Raw genomic sequence first — 12,534 nt, forward strand, 5'->3', positions numbered from 1 at the left:
TTTTGAGGTGTGACAGGATTACTTATCTCATTGATATTCTCAGGAGATGGGTCGTTGGATACTGAGGAGAAGGGTACTGCTTCATCATCAATTTCTGAGGATATCTTCTCTGGATCTGGTTCCATTGTGGTCGCTATATTAGTGTCTTTGAACGAGTCAAATGTCATCCAATTTAGCTCTTCCTTCTCGTGTCTCCTCCTGAAGAGAGGAATTGGATATAGCGGACGAGTAGAAAGATTCGGATTCAAGAAACGTGACATCCATAGTTACATATGTGCGTTGAGTAGTTGGATTGTAGCAACAATACCCTTTTTGATGGACCGCATATCCCAAAAACAAACATTGAATGACACACGGGTCAAGCTTTGGGCGCTGGTTTTTGTGGAGATTAACAAACACAACACAACCAAAAATTCAAGGGGGGGCATGAGCACCAAGGGTAATGAAACATAGTTTGATAGGACTCGTAGGGAAGTCTTAAACTCAAGAATTTTAGAAGGCATACGATTAATGAGGTTGACAACTGTTGTAACAGCATCAGGCCAATGATGGCTAGGCACTTGAGTCCCAAGTAAAAGAGCTCGAACTGTTTAAAGAATGTGGCGATTTTCTCTCTCTACAATACCATTTTGCTGAGTCTGGGGACACGAGGTTTCATGAATCAGTCCATGGTGTTGGAAATAATCACGGAACTGATGATTCACATATTCTGCACCATTATCAGATTGAAGAATTCGAATGTTGGTAGAAAACTGTGTTTGGATCATCTTATAAAAGGATTTAAAGGTATGAAAGACCTCATCCTTGTGTTTCAACAAGTAAAGCCAAGTCATTCGTGTGCAGTCATCAACTAATATGACAAAATGTAGGGTAAATAAGAACCACACAATTCAACTCATCGGTAACTTTACTCACTGATAGTAATTTTTGAGAAAGAGAGGGCACGAGTAGTGTATTAGATAATGGTAGAGCTGGTGATAACATCACTGTTCCAACCCCCGTTACTGGAGAGATAATTCCATTAGCGTTGGCAATGCTATTTCGACGAGGAGCAGTGTATTGAGAAAAATCATTTGCATCAAATGTCATATGGTTCGTTGCTCTAGACTCAAGTATCCACGCTTTGCAATCATCCTCTTTAGTAGATCCGAGGAGAGCATTACCTGGGTTCGCATCTCTCTGAGGAGTTTGATGTAGATCACCGTTCGAATACCTTAGTTTGTCTTTGTCTGAGATATATATCTTGACAACTTGGGATAGGATGAGTCCAGTCCAAGTCAAGTCTTGGTCTATCCGAGTCCGGTCCAGTCTGACTCAGGCCCGAAACCGGTCCGATGCATCCAGATCCTAATCTGGTCCGATCCGATCTCGGTTCGGTCTGAGTCGATGGGCTTCGAAAATAAATCTTGCGCCCTAATTTTGGGCGGGTTTAATTTCGAACGCTCATCGTCCCCGCAACGATACCTCTGAGCCGCGTGGGACGAGAGATTTCTCGTTGCGCAGGCCATCGTCCCCGCGAGCGCCGTCGACAGCGGGGAAGCGGGATTTGATTTCGAAAGTTCATCGTCCCCGAGACGCTGCCTCTGAACCGAACGGGACGAGAGATTTCTCGCTGCGCAGGCCATCGTACCTGCGAGCACCGTCGGCAGTGGGAGAGGTCTCCGACTGCGAGCTTAAGCCTCCATTCTCAACAATTCGTTCGCGCCGAAGAAGCAGCAAGCATAGGAATCTCCGTAGTCAGATTTTTCTCCCTGCGACGTCGCCGAAGCCGATCTCTGGTTCAGACCCACTCTGATACCATGTAAAATCGTAAAAACTTTTTTTTCTTTCTCATTTTGTTTTCATACACTTACATCTCTATTTATATACATAATATTACGGTTACTCCGTAACCCGTGAAGAAGTCCTTTGGAGGAACTCACGCCAACAATTATCATATTGCATGACTGTGTCTTTGGTGAGAATAAGACCATTTGAGGCTACTGATGTCATGTTTTAGGGTTTAGGGTTTTCAGGTTTTCTAGTATTATTTATAATCTATATTTACATTTTAGTATTCATGTCGTCGTCCCAATTTAACCAGCTGGGCAACCTGGTTGAACTGGCTTGACCCGATCCCGTCATATTTCTGGGCCGGTTACAGGGTCGGGTTTGATAACATCCACACTCAACAAGACCATCAACTGAAAATGACAAATTTAACCTTGAGAGCTTTCTTTTCGTCTTGCTCATTAACCTACTGGATTTCAGTGCGACAATAACGGTCAGTCGGAGGTCTCTCCCTGAGTTAGAATTCGTGAAACTTCTTTAGTTTCAGTCCAATGGCGGTTTTTGATTATGTCGGGAACATGTATGATATCAAGTTGAAGCCGAGATTGCTCAAGTCTCTGATAAAAGATTGTTTGCCGGATGAGAAACACCCGTTTCCGAGTCCCTCAGAGCTTTCTGCCGCCATTTCTTCTGTCAAAACGCATGGACTACTGTCCGAGGTTTACGGAGAACAAGTTGATCGGAAGTTGGTTGATAGCTGGAAAGCTTCTATAGATGCTTGGGTGGAACGATTGCTTTATCTTGCGTCCAGCAAAATGGTAATTTTCAACTACACTTGTTTCAAATGAAATCATTCGAATGTTGGGTTTGCGATGTTTTTTATTCAAGATGGAGCTAACGAACCACCCTTTTTAACCAAGTAAAATATGTTTTTTTTTTTTGGAATCACTTTTGGTCCTTTTTTTTCCAAATCACTTTTGGCAATTCTTTTGCTTTCTTTCGTTTTTTTTTTTTTTTTTACCTGATGACATGGTTGGATTATTATAGTTAAGTGAACTGGTTAGTCTCTCCACTTCAAGGCTTATTTGTATTATTTTTTATTTTATGAAGAGGCGGAATTTGGAAGAGGAAAACCTTTGTTGGGATCATTATTCAGCTGCAAGGTTGCATCTTAATCATTTCAATTTTCTTTGATGCAAATGATGGTTTATATTTTTACTTTCTGTTTTCTAGCCAGATAAATGTTGGGCTGGCATCTGTTTGCTGGGGGTCACTTCTCAAGGTTGCAGCTCTGATCGTTTTCTAGCATCATATTTTGTTTGGTTTCAAAAGCTCCTATCACACATTCAGGTCATATTTTCAGTATTTATCTTTTAATATTCCTGAGCAATTTCTGCTGAGTTTGCTCAATGCTGATCCTTTGTATTTTTTAATTTTTTGAAGCAGCCCCCTTCTGATTCACACTTTGTTAAGGTGGCCTGTTGTGCTTCCCTGTCGGACTTGTTCACAAGGTTTTATTTCTAATACCTGTTGGAAAAACATAATTTTACAGAGAAAAATTGTTTAAGCTTGCTCCTTGAAGTGTGTAGCTTATGAATATTTTGGGCTTCAATCATCTCAGTAGCATTTGTTAGAAAGATAAACATTTTTTGGGTAGTCTGAAAGATTTCACATGTAACTACTTTCTACTTGGTGATTACATAAATGCTGACTATATCCTTATTTGACTTTTCTTTGTCTCTAGGTTGGGTTGTTTCCCGAATGTGAAGAAAGATGGGACATCCCATGCTGGGAAAGTCATTCAACCAATTCTAAAGTTGTTGACTGAGGATGAATCAGAGGCTGTATGGGTCAGTAGCTCTTACCATACCATAAACTTTTATGCCCTTTGTTCTTTTCATATTATTTTTTGAGGGAAACAACATGTCTTCCATCTTTTTACTTGTTTTTTAATACCATCCTCCGAGACTTGATATGTTTTTCTGAAACTTTAGTTTATATATTTTTTTTATTGTACTTCAGAGAATGTTCTGTGCTCTTTTGCATCTCCATTTGGAAAAAAGAAAAAAGAGCATTCAACTTATTTTATTTTAGTAAAACACCATGTAAGGTTTATAGTGTTCTTCGTTTTGGTGGTTCTATGTGCAGGAAAGCGCAGTCGATCTGTTATGCACATTGTTAACATTTTTTCCAGCTTCAGTTCATCGCCATTATGACCGTGTGAGTTAGAGGTTTTTGTTTTTTTATTTGATAGAACTCTTGCTGCACTATATGTGACATGAATTGAGTCTCATCTAACTGACACTTAAATTATTTTTTGTACTTTGCATCTAAACCTCTTCTTGCCCTTTGCTCAAGAAATTCTTCTTTGAATTTAGGTCATTGTAACTTGTTTTTACATTGTCCATCTAATGATAGAATAGATGATTTCTTTTCACTGTATTTCAAGTTTACTTAGTTTCATTTCATGATCTCTTGTTAAAGCTTTCTTCATCTAAAAAGGGTCATGATGGATCTTTTTTTAGTCTTACACCTAATGCATTGGCATTTGGCTGTCCGTTGTATCAAATAGTACCATATGGAAAAGACGGAAAAATGGAAAAAGCATAAAAAATGTTTAACTTCCCATATGCTTTGGTTGTTGCCACAGAGGTATAAATCTGTTCCCAGATGGTGAACTTGGGAATAACCTTTTTTTTTTCTAAGCAAGATAATAAAAATTTGGTGAAGTTAATACCTGAAGTAGCTCTCTTTACGAAGGAGCATACCAATCATGGTGATTGTAACTCTGGATTTTAAAATGATAAAAATGACAGGGTAACACAGATATTATGGCCATCTGACTAATTTATTCCCCGTTAGAGCTGTTCATTCTTTTAACTTTGAAACTGAGTGCATACTTTTGAAATTAGATATTCTGCTCTGGTTAAAATGATTAACTTAGTTGATGACTAATGACAGGTTGAAGCTGTAATTGTTTCAAAAATATTGTTAGGAAAATGTAGTTCAAGTATCTCTAAGGTAATCATTATTTCTTTCTTGTTTTCTTTTTAAAAAAATTCTTTTATTTTTCTGGTCCAAGCAAGAAGGTGCCGACTTTTTCTTGTTTGAACTTTCTCCTGATTGGAACTTCCTTTTTTCTAGAAATTTTCACGCTGTTTATCACTACTTCCAACTGCAAAGGGTGATGAGGATAGTTGGTCCTTGTTGATGCAAAAGATTCTTATCTCTATCAATACCCATTTAACTGATGCATTTCAAGGCCTTGAAGAAGGTATGAGAGGCCATCTGAGTTAAATAAGTTTACTCTTCTTTTTCTGTTTTGGTGAGATCCAACATTTCTATTTGTGTATGCTTTGCAGAAACTAAGGGTACCGAGTTTCTTAGACTCTTGGTTCCACCTGGGAAAGATCCTCCTCCTCTAGGGGGTCATGCAATGACAGGTGACCATGGATCTGGTCAATCAACAAAAAAGTTTCAGAGCGTGTCTATTTCTAGCATGTCTTCATTGATAGAGTGCTGTTGCATGATGCTTACTAATACATATCCAGTTCAGGTAAAATGCTTTATTGACTTTAATGATTTTACATCCAATTGTTTAGGATTGTCTATCAAATGAAACTAAAGAAACAAAATTTAAAGAACCACGCAAAAAAAAGAAAGGGTAAAGAGGATTTTCTCTAAATCACTATTTCATCAAAGAAAAAAGAAAAAGAAAGGATAGATCAGAAAATTTATGATCTTTGGAAAAGGAAGCAGAGAGAGATGGAGAGAGAGTGGAGAAGAAAGAGCTCCAAAAGAGAGCTGCGTTTGGGGTGATACACGACCCCAACCTATTAATTTAAGAGATTTGATCAAAATTACAAATATGCCTCTCGCTTTAAGTGAGACCCTAATCTCCTTATATCTCCCATTCTACATGTCCTATATACATGAAAATTGGATTATAGACATAATTCAACATAAAGAACAAGATTACATCAAGATATATGAGTGAGGGTAAAGTGAAATGACTAAAATGCCCTGTACTTGTTTTTCAACAATCTCTATTTATAAGTAGCTGATCTTCTGCATACCTTTTGGAACAGGTTACAGTTCCTATCCGACCCCTGCTAACTCTTGTTGAACGAGTACTTGTGGCGGATGGCTCCCTCTTTCAATCACTAATGCCCTTTACGACTGTCAAGCAACAAGAGTACATTTGTTCACAGCTTCCTGTATTGCAGTCTTGTGGCTTGGAGCTCTTGAGTTCGGTCATTAAGAGTTTAAGGAGGTAGATATTGAATAAGTATCGATAATTCTATAACCTCCTGCATATAAAAAGCTTAATAGGAAGAATCTTTATCTAATTTTCACCTTTGGGAGATGTTGGGTTTTAGGACACTTTTCTGATGGTATTTATAATTTTACTATTTCCAGTCAACTACTGCCACATGCTGCGGGAATAGTACGCCTGCTTGGTAATTATTTCAGAAAATGTGTGTTGCCTTCATTGAGGATAAAGGTCTACTCAATTATCTGTACTCTGCTGATCTCTATGGGTGTTGGTAATAAATTATTTTATCCTTTATTCTGTTATTCCTTTTAGAATTATTTTTCTTTATTTTGCTCTTATATGACTGGTATTATGCAGGAATGGCGATGTATCTTGCTCAAGAAGTAATAATAAGTGCATTTGCTGATTTGCAATTTGTGAATCATGAAATTAGAATTGGTTCTTTTAACATGTACGCTTCAAAAGGTCCTGGTGAGGCATTACAGCCTCCCAGCTACAAGAAAAGAAAGCATGTTCCAGACCCTCTTGGAGAGGTGCAGAGTGGGGCTGGTTATGGAGTGGAGACACCTAAGCGCAAACAACCCATTTCTGTACAGATAGCTGCTCTCCAGGCACTAGAAGCTCTAGTAACTGTGGTAATGCATCAGTTGGGGTTTTTCCTCTTTTTTTTTTCATTTTATTTCCTATTCTTTTGGAAAAAGATGTTTCATGTGGTTTTCATGCTCAACGTTTTGAATTTTAGTATTCACACCTCAAAAGAAAAGGAGTTTCCAATCTTAGTTTTCCATGGGGCTATCATCTTTGATGTAAAAGTAAATTTTAGTCATTATCACATCTTTTCTTCTAAATGTTCGTCTCTAAGGGATATCTCGATATTTAAGTTTATAATTTCTCTCAGGAATTTTACAATAAATTTTACTTTATCTGCATCAAATGTGAAATTTTTTTACATCTTAAAGTTTTTGTGGTCTTGCTCTATATTTAGAAGTATTGATGGCTTTTTTCTGTGCCATTATGTACTAGCTGATATTTTGCTGGCTAAACTGGTGTTCCGTGACACATAAACACTTGCTTAGAGAGTTGATTTATCGGCTCTTGATTGTTTAAAGCTCTTTCATTCTGATAAAATGAAAAAAAAAAAAGTGTAAATTGTGTGGAGGAAAAGAAAGAAATTTTTCTTTTTATAATTTTTCTTGCTCTCTCTGCACTTAGCCAAAGAGTTCCTGTGTTTGATGAGTGTGTAAAATATTACTTTGGATTTGCCATGATGTTATCTCTAGGAATTATAATATGACCTTAGGATTTATGCAGGGTGGTGCTTTGAGATCGGAATGTTGGCGGTCAGATTTAGATAGGTTACTGATAAATGTGGCTACAAGTGCTTTTGTGGGGGGATCTACCTATGATGCTGATAAGGATTTTGTCCTTTCTGAGGAACAAACTTCTACACGAGAAGATTTCCTTCTGGCTGCATATCATGCTCTCTTGGCTTCTCTACTATCTCCAGCTCGTTTTCGCCCGCCCCATCTATCCCAAGGCCTTGAACTTTTCCGCAGAGGTAAAAATTCTTTTGCAATCGTTAGTTGAAGTTATCTTTTAGTAATAGGTCAGTTCTTTTATTGTGTAACACTATTATCTATGGAAATTTGTTTGCAGGGAAGCAAGAAGTAGGAACGAAGCTTGCTGAGTTCTGTTCTCATGCTTTGTTAGCATTAGAAGTGCTCATCCATCCAAGAGCACTTCCTTTATCTGATTTTTCGGTCTGCAACCAAAGCACTCTTGAGGAAGAATTTAATCATGGTTTTGCTGAAAACATATTTTCTGGAGGGCAAAAACCTAATACAACATTTTCTAGAGGAGTTTTCAGGGTAGATGAGTTTGAACCAGATACTGACTTGTGTGACAGCTGGCTGGGGAACGATGAACAGACTGAAGCTCAAACAAGCAACTCTCCATTGGATATACCAATGTCAAACATCAACAGCTCTTCAGTTAATTTGGTTGAGCCCGTAGCCCCAGCACCAAAACCCCAAGATGTTGTCTCTACAGCTCCAATCAGAGATGAGACAATGATCGACTTGGATCGGACAGAAGTTCCCAATTTAAGTACAGAGCTGCAGGTACTGTCCGGTGAAGAGGTGCCTCCAAGGAATGATGTTCCATCATCCACTACTGATGCTGATGCAACTCAGGGGAGTAGCAGAGTAGTGATTTCTGGTGGCGATGATGGATTTGCTACCACAAAAGATGTCTCTGTTTCTTCAACTCTGATTCCCTGCTCTGATCAGGGTAAGGGCTTTAAGTACTCTAATTCTGATACATCCTCTTTAGACTCTTTGCCTGACATAATAGATGCTGATCCAGACAGCTCTGATGCAGACTCCGGTTAGTTCAAATGTTTCCTAGCCAGTTTTGAAGAAAAATTGCTGCATGTAGTGATGTTTGTTTTATGAAAATGAGAGTTTTGAGCCAAATGCAATTTTCTGGCCTTTACTATCACTGCATATAGTGGCTGCTTATAAAAGACAGCAACATTTAGGGAGGTTTATTCATTCAAGCGAGGACAGATCTACATTCTGTGAACGCTGCATAATTCGAAACGATGGAATGACAATTTCTCCATTGCTATGAATTATGTTTCTGAGGAGAGTCACTTTCTAGTTTCTCTCTTCTTCTTTTCTCTTATTCTCTTCACCTTCTTCCCTCTCCTCTCCATTACCTTAAGTTGAAGATCTTAATATCATGGAATCCTGAAATCTACATGGTATCAGAGCAATGATTTTAAGATTCCAGTTTGTTTCTTTACTACTCAGATTATGAGATATTAAGGGGTTGTTCAGTGTTGTAGATTGCATGTGCCTGAAGTACTTGTTCAGCGTATCAATATGTTTGAAGTTCTGGTATGTATGATGTTCTTCTTTAATTCTTAGATTTTTGAGTGCTGTAATAGAAATGGCTATCGTGATAAGAAGATTTATTGCTGGGACAAAGCACCCTTGGGTTCCACTATTGGATTGCTGAGAGCACATACTATTCATTCTGGTTTGAATGAATCCAGTCCAGTGAGGCTTTATATTTTTGCTTCATATGTAACATCAGAAGCATTATCTTCATGGAAGAATATAGATTATTCTGCCTCCAGTTTTTTGCATCTACAAACATCAATTGTCATGGCATGAGATGGAGTCAAGGAGGACAAGCAGAAACCAGTAAACGATGTTAGTTTCTGGGTCTGTCTCATATGCTCTTCCAGATAATCCAGTGCTTCTGTTCTGTCGCCGGTGGTTTCATCTTCCAGACAGTTGTTGGTGCTTCATGCAGAGTCCTTGAACGGCAGAAGATAAGTCACAGTGATTTAAGGAAAGTTTTTTTCCGTTTTATGTTTCAGACACGTTGTTGATTCAGAAGAGTCCTTGCTGCACGTTGTTGTTGCTTGCTATTTCCATTTCTGCATGACCAAGCTGGTCACATTGCTGCTGTTGAGATTATTATTAAGACAGCTATTTCCGTTTCTGCTTGACCAAACTGGTCACGTAGCTGCTGTTGAGATTATTATTAATTCACCTTGTTGATTCAGAATCCTACTCAAGCTACTGTTTCCATTTCTGGCTGACCAAGCTGGTCACAATGTTGCCATTGTGATTATTGTTATTATTAGTAAAACAGTAACTTACTAATCCCCATATGTGTTCAGCTTGTGAGTCATCTCAACAGCAACAGCAGTCAGTCCCCATGAATGGTTTTGCGATGTGAATATATAAAGTCTTCAAGGTTTCTCCCTTGTCGGCTAGTACAAGTGACAGAGGCCACAAGGTAACGCGAGTTCACTTGTACCTGCTATCTGTGGGCCTAAAAAGTTAGAAGATTTATGTGAAGATACACGTTCTGCAGATCGTAGAAAGCAGCACTCAGTTTTGTTATTTTTTATGAAGATTAGCAGCATGTGGTTCAACTTAATACTGACATCTTATTACTTAGTTCAAGCTTCCTTACTCTCTTGGACGTGCTACCATGTTATCCGTTGTTATATAATAACATATATGCGATGTACTGTTTGGGCATTTGCTCATTATACAAGTTGTTATTGCGTCTATTTGATTGAGACATTATTCTTGCAGAAGAAATTTTCGGTTAATTACCTTAGGTTCATTATTTGTTGACTGGTATCGGTTTGATTTAAACAAAGGATTTGGTTGGTTCAGCCCTAGGATGGATCCTAAGAGCACCAAAGGCATGAAGACCGTCTATGCACAAGAATTTGAAATACTTCAAAAGATAAAAAAAAAAATGATCATGTTAGTTTGTAAGAAGATTGTTTCTAAATAGGAATTTGAAATACTTCAGAAAATATAGCATATGATGGCTCATACAACAGGTCAAGCCTCCCCAAACAAAGGTTCACCTATTGTTACTACTATAGCATGTATAGTTTTGGCTACTTTTCCATCTTGGATAATTGACTTTGGGGCCTTTGAGTATATCACAAGTAATGGTAACCTTTAAGTTCTATATCACCCTATTTGGTAGAAAAAATTTGTTTTTATAGTAGATGGATACCAAAACGAAGGTGAGTGGGGTGGGGCTCACATTTGCTACACCTACCCTTCATTTGAAAGATATCATTTTTGTTCCTGAATTTCCCTTCAATCTTTTATCTGGTTAACTCACAAAAAAATTTAATTGTTCCCTTCTCCCATAATTCTTGTGTTCTTCAAGATCTGAAGGTAAAACAAGTTATTGGTGGAGGCCGTGAATAAAGGGGCCTCTATTATCTTGATTTGCCAGCTCTCACAACAACATATGGGGATTAATAAGTTACAGTTTTACTAACAGTAGCAATAATCTCATAGCCACATCCAGTGCTCAGCATATGACCCTTCAATGGCACAATAGGTTAGATCATCCATCCCTGTTATCTCTCAAACAAATGATTCCTTCGTTGTATTCCACATTGTATCTGAACTGTGAAGGTTGTCAAGTAAGTAAACACCAACGAAATACATATTCTCCTCATAACTAAGCTAAAGGTGTTGCTCTGTTTTCTTTTGTTCATATTGATGTGTGGGGGCCCATATGAACATCTCTAAGGTTTCCCGTTCAAACACTTCATTACATTTGTTCTTATTGAAAGAAAGATTAGAGGTATTACCTCTTCTTAAGTGTTTTTGTATCATGTTTTCTACTTAGTTTAATACTACCTTGAAGATCATTTGCTCAGATAATGCCAAGGAATACTTGTTAGGAGACTTCCAATCCTTTTACAGAAATAATGCATCATTCAGCAAACTTCTTGTGTCTACATACCATAACAAAATGGTGTGGTTAATATAATGAATAGACACGTTCTTGAGGTTGCCAGTGCTCTGCTACACATATGCATATGCCTCATTTCTAAGGGCCACGTGCTATCCTTACGGCATGTTATCTTATTAACAAGTTACTTTCTTCGGTGCTTGGTAATAAGACACAATACTCTCATTTCTTTCTTGGTGATCCATTTTCTCTTCCTTTGCGAGTTTTTGGGTGTACCTATTTTGTTCATGTTACCCCTACCCATACTACTAAATTGGATCCCAAGGCGATTAAATGTATCTTTTTGGGTTTTCTTCGTACTAAAAAAGGATATGTGTGTTATAATCATTTTCTCAAGAATATACTTGTTTTTAGAGATGTAACATTCTTTGAAGACTAGCTCTTTTATTCATCCACTCGTTCATCCACTCGTGTTCCACCTGGTTTCTCTGCAACCAATGAGTTTCTCAAGTCTATCGTGCCCAGTAGTTCGTGATCGTGATGACGGACCTACTTTGCCCCCTGAAACATTGGCTGACACTACACATATGGAGACTTCAGACCCCTTTGAGCTATGTTCTCCTTCTCCACCTAGTTTTGGTCCTCCATTTGATACCAGATCGATTGCTCTTCGGAAAAAGTTTAGAGCATGCAAAAGATCCTCTACCTCTCACCCCCATTGGTTGCCCCCATCAAGCTGTTAGTTTCTTGCCTTTATTTCTTTTGTTTCCATTCCCGAGTCTTTATCAGGAAGCCCTTTAGTATCCAAGATGGAAAATAGCCATGGAAGAAGAGATGACATCCCTTTATGAGAATCAGACATGGCAATTTGTTCCCCTACCATCTAGCAAAAGGTCGGTGGATAGGAAATGGGTCTTCACTGTCAAACATAATTTGGACGGCTTCATGGCCCCTCTTAAAGCCCAACTAGTGGGTAAAGACTATGAGATTGATAATGAGGAAACTTTTTCACACATCACCAAGCTCAACTCAGTACGTCTTTTATTATATCTTGTTGCTAACTCTAACTGGCCTATTTTTTAGCTAGATGTGAAGAATGTCTTCCTTAATGATGATATTAAGAAAAACAATTATATAAAACAATCACCTAAATATGTGGTTAAAGGAGAGTTGGTTTGCCGCTTAAAAAAATCATTATATGGTCTGAAACAATATCTACGTGCCTAGTTTGACTA

At 38.1% G+C, this 12,534-nt stretch overlaps 1 protein-coding gene across 3 annotated transcripts; it reads left to right on the forward strand.

Moving 5' to 3' along the window:
* Nucleotides 1–1,467: 1,467 nt before the first annotated feature.
* Nucleotides 1,468–10,112, forward strand: LOC137966348 (uncharacterized). Of its 3 annotated transcripts, none has more exons than XM_068812932.1 (15): nucleotides 1,468–1,801; nucleotides 2,251–2,588; nucleotides 3,004–3,120; nucleotides 3,217–3,281; nucleotides 3,515–3,620; nucleotides 3,919–3,990; nucleotides 4,732–4,791; nucleotides 4,915–5,044; nucleotides 5,133–5,326; nucleotides 5,859–6,043; nucleotides 6,190–6,317; nucleotides 6,404–6,681; nucleotides 7,358–7,604; nucleotides 7,703–8,431; nucleotides 8,997–10,112. In XM_068812932.1, the coding sequence occupies exons 2-15, from the start codon at nucleotides 2,322–2,324 to the stop codon at nucleotides 9,065–9,067; spliced, it is 2,649 nt and encodes an 882-aa protein (XP_068669033.1). In that variant the 5' UTR covers nucleotides 1,468–1,801; nucleotides 2,251–2,321; the 3' UTR covers nucleotides 9,068–10,112. The 3 variants fall into 3 exon arrangements, with proteins under 3 accessions (XP_068669033.1, XP_068669034.1, XP_068669035.1); XM_068812933.1 differs by having other exon boundaries at nucleotides 7,703–8,335; XM_068812934.1 differs by having other exon boundaries at nucleotides 7,703–8,335; nucleotides 9,741–10,112.
* The last annotated feature ends 2,422 nt before the right edge of the window (nucleotides 10,113–12,534 follow it).

The sequence above is a fragment of the Aristolochia californica genome, unplaced genomic scaffold, assembly GCF_029961685.1.
Source record: "Aristolochia californica isolate CCGP_79_NKW_82.1479 unplaced genomic scaffold, dmAriCali1.0.hap1 SCAF_5, whole genome shotgun sequence".
NCBI lineage: Eukaryota > Viridiplantae > Streptophyta > Magnoliopsida > Piperales > Aristolochiaceae > Aristolochia > Aristolochia californica.

Excerpts from the sequence above, each read along its gene's own strand:
- LOC137966348 (XM_068812932.1), top strand. The coding sequence starts at position 2,322 with ATGGCGGTTTTTGATTATGTCGGGAACATGTATGATATCAAGTTGAAG. Across the intron at positions 3,282-3,514 it reads CTGTCGGACTTGTTCACAAG|GTTGGGTTGTTTCCCGAATG; the intron begins GTTTTATTTCTA and ends CTTTGTCTCTAG. Across the intron at positions 6,318-6,403 it reads GCTGATCTCTATGGGTGTTG|GAATGGCGATGTATCTTGCT; the intron begins GTAATAAATTAT and ends GGTATTATGCAG.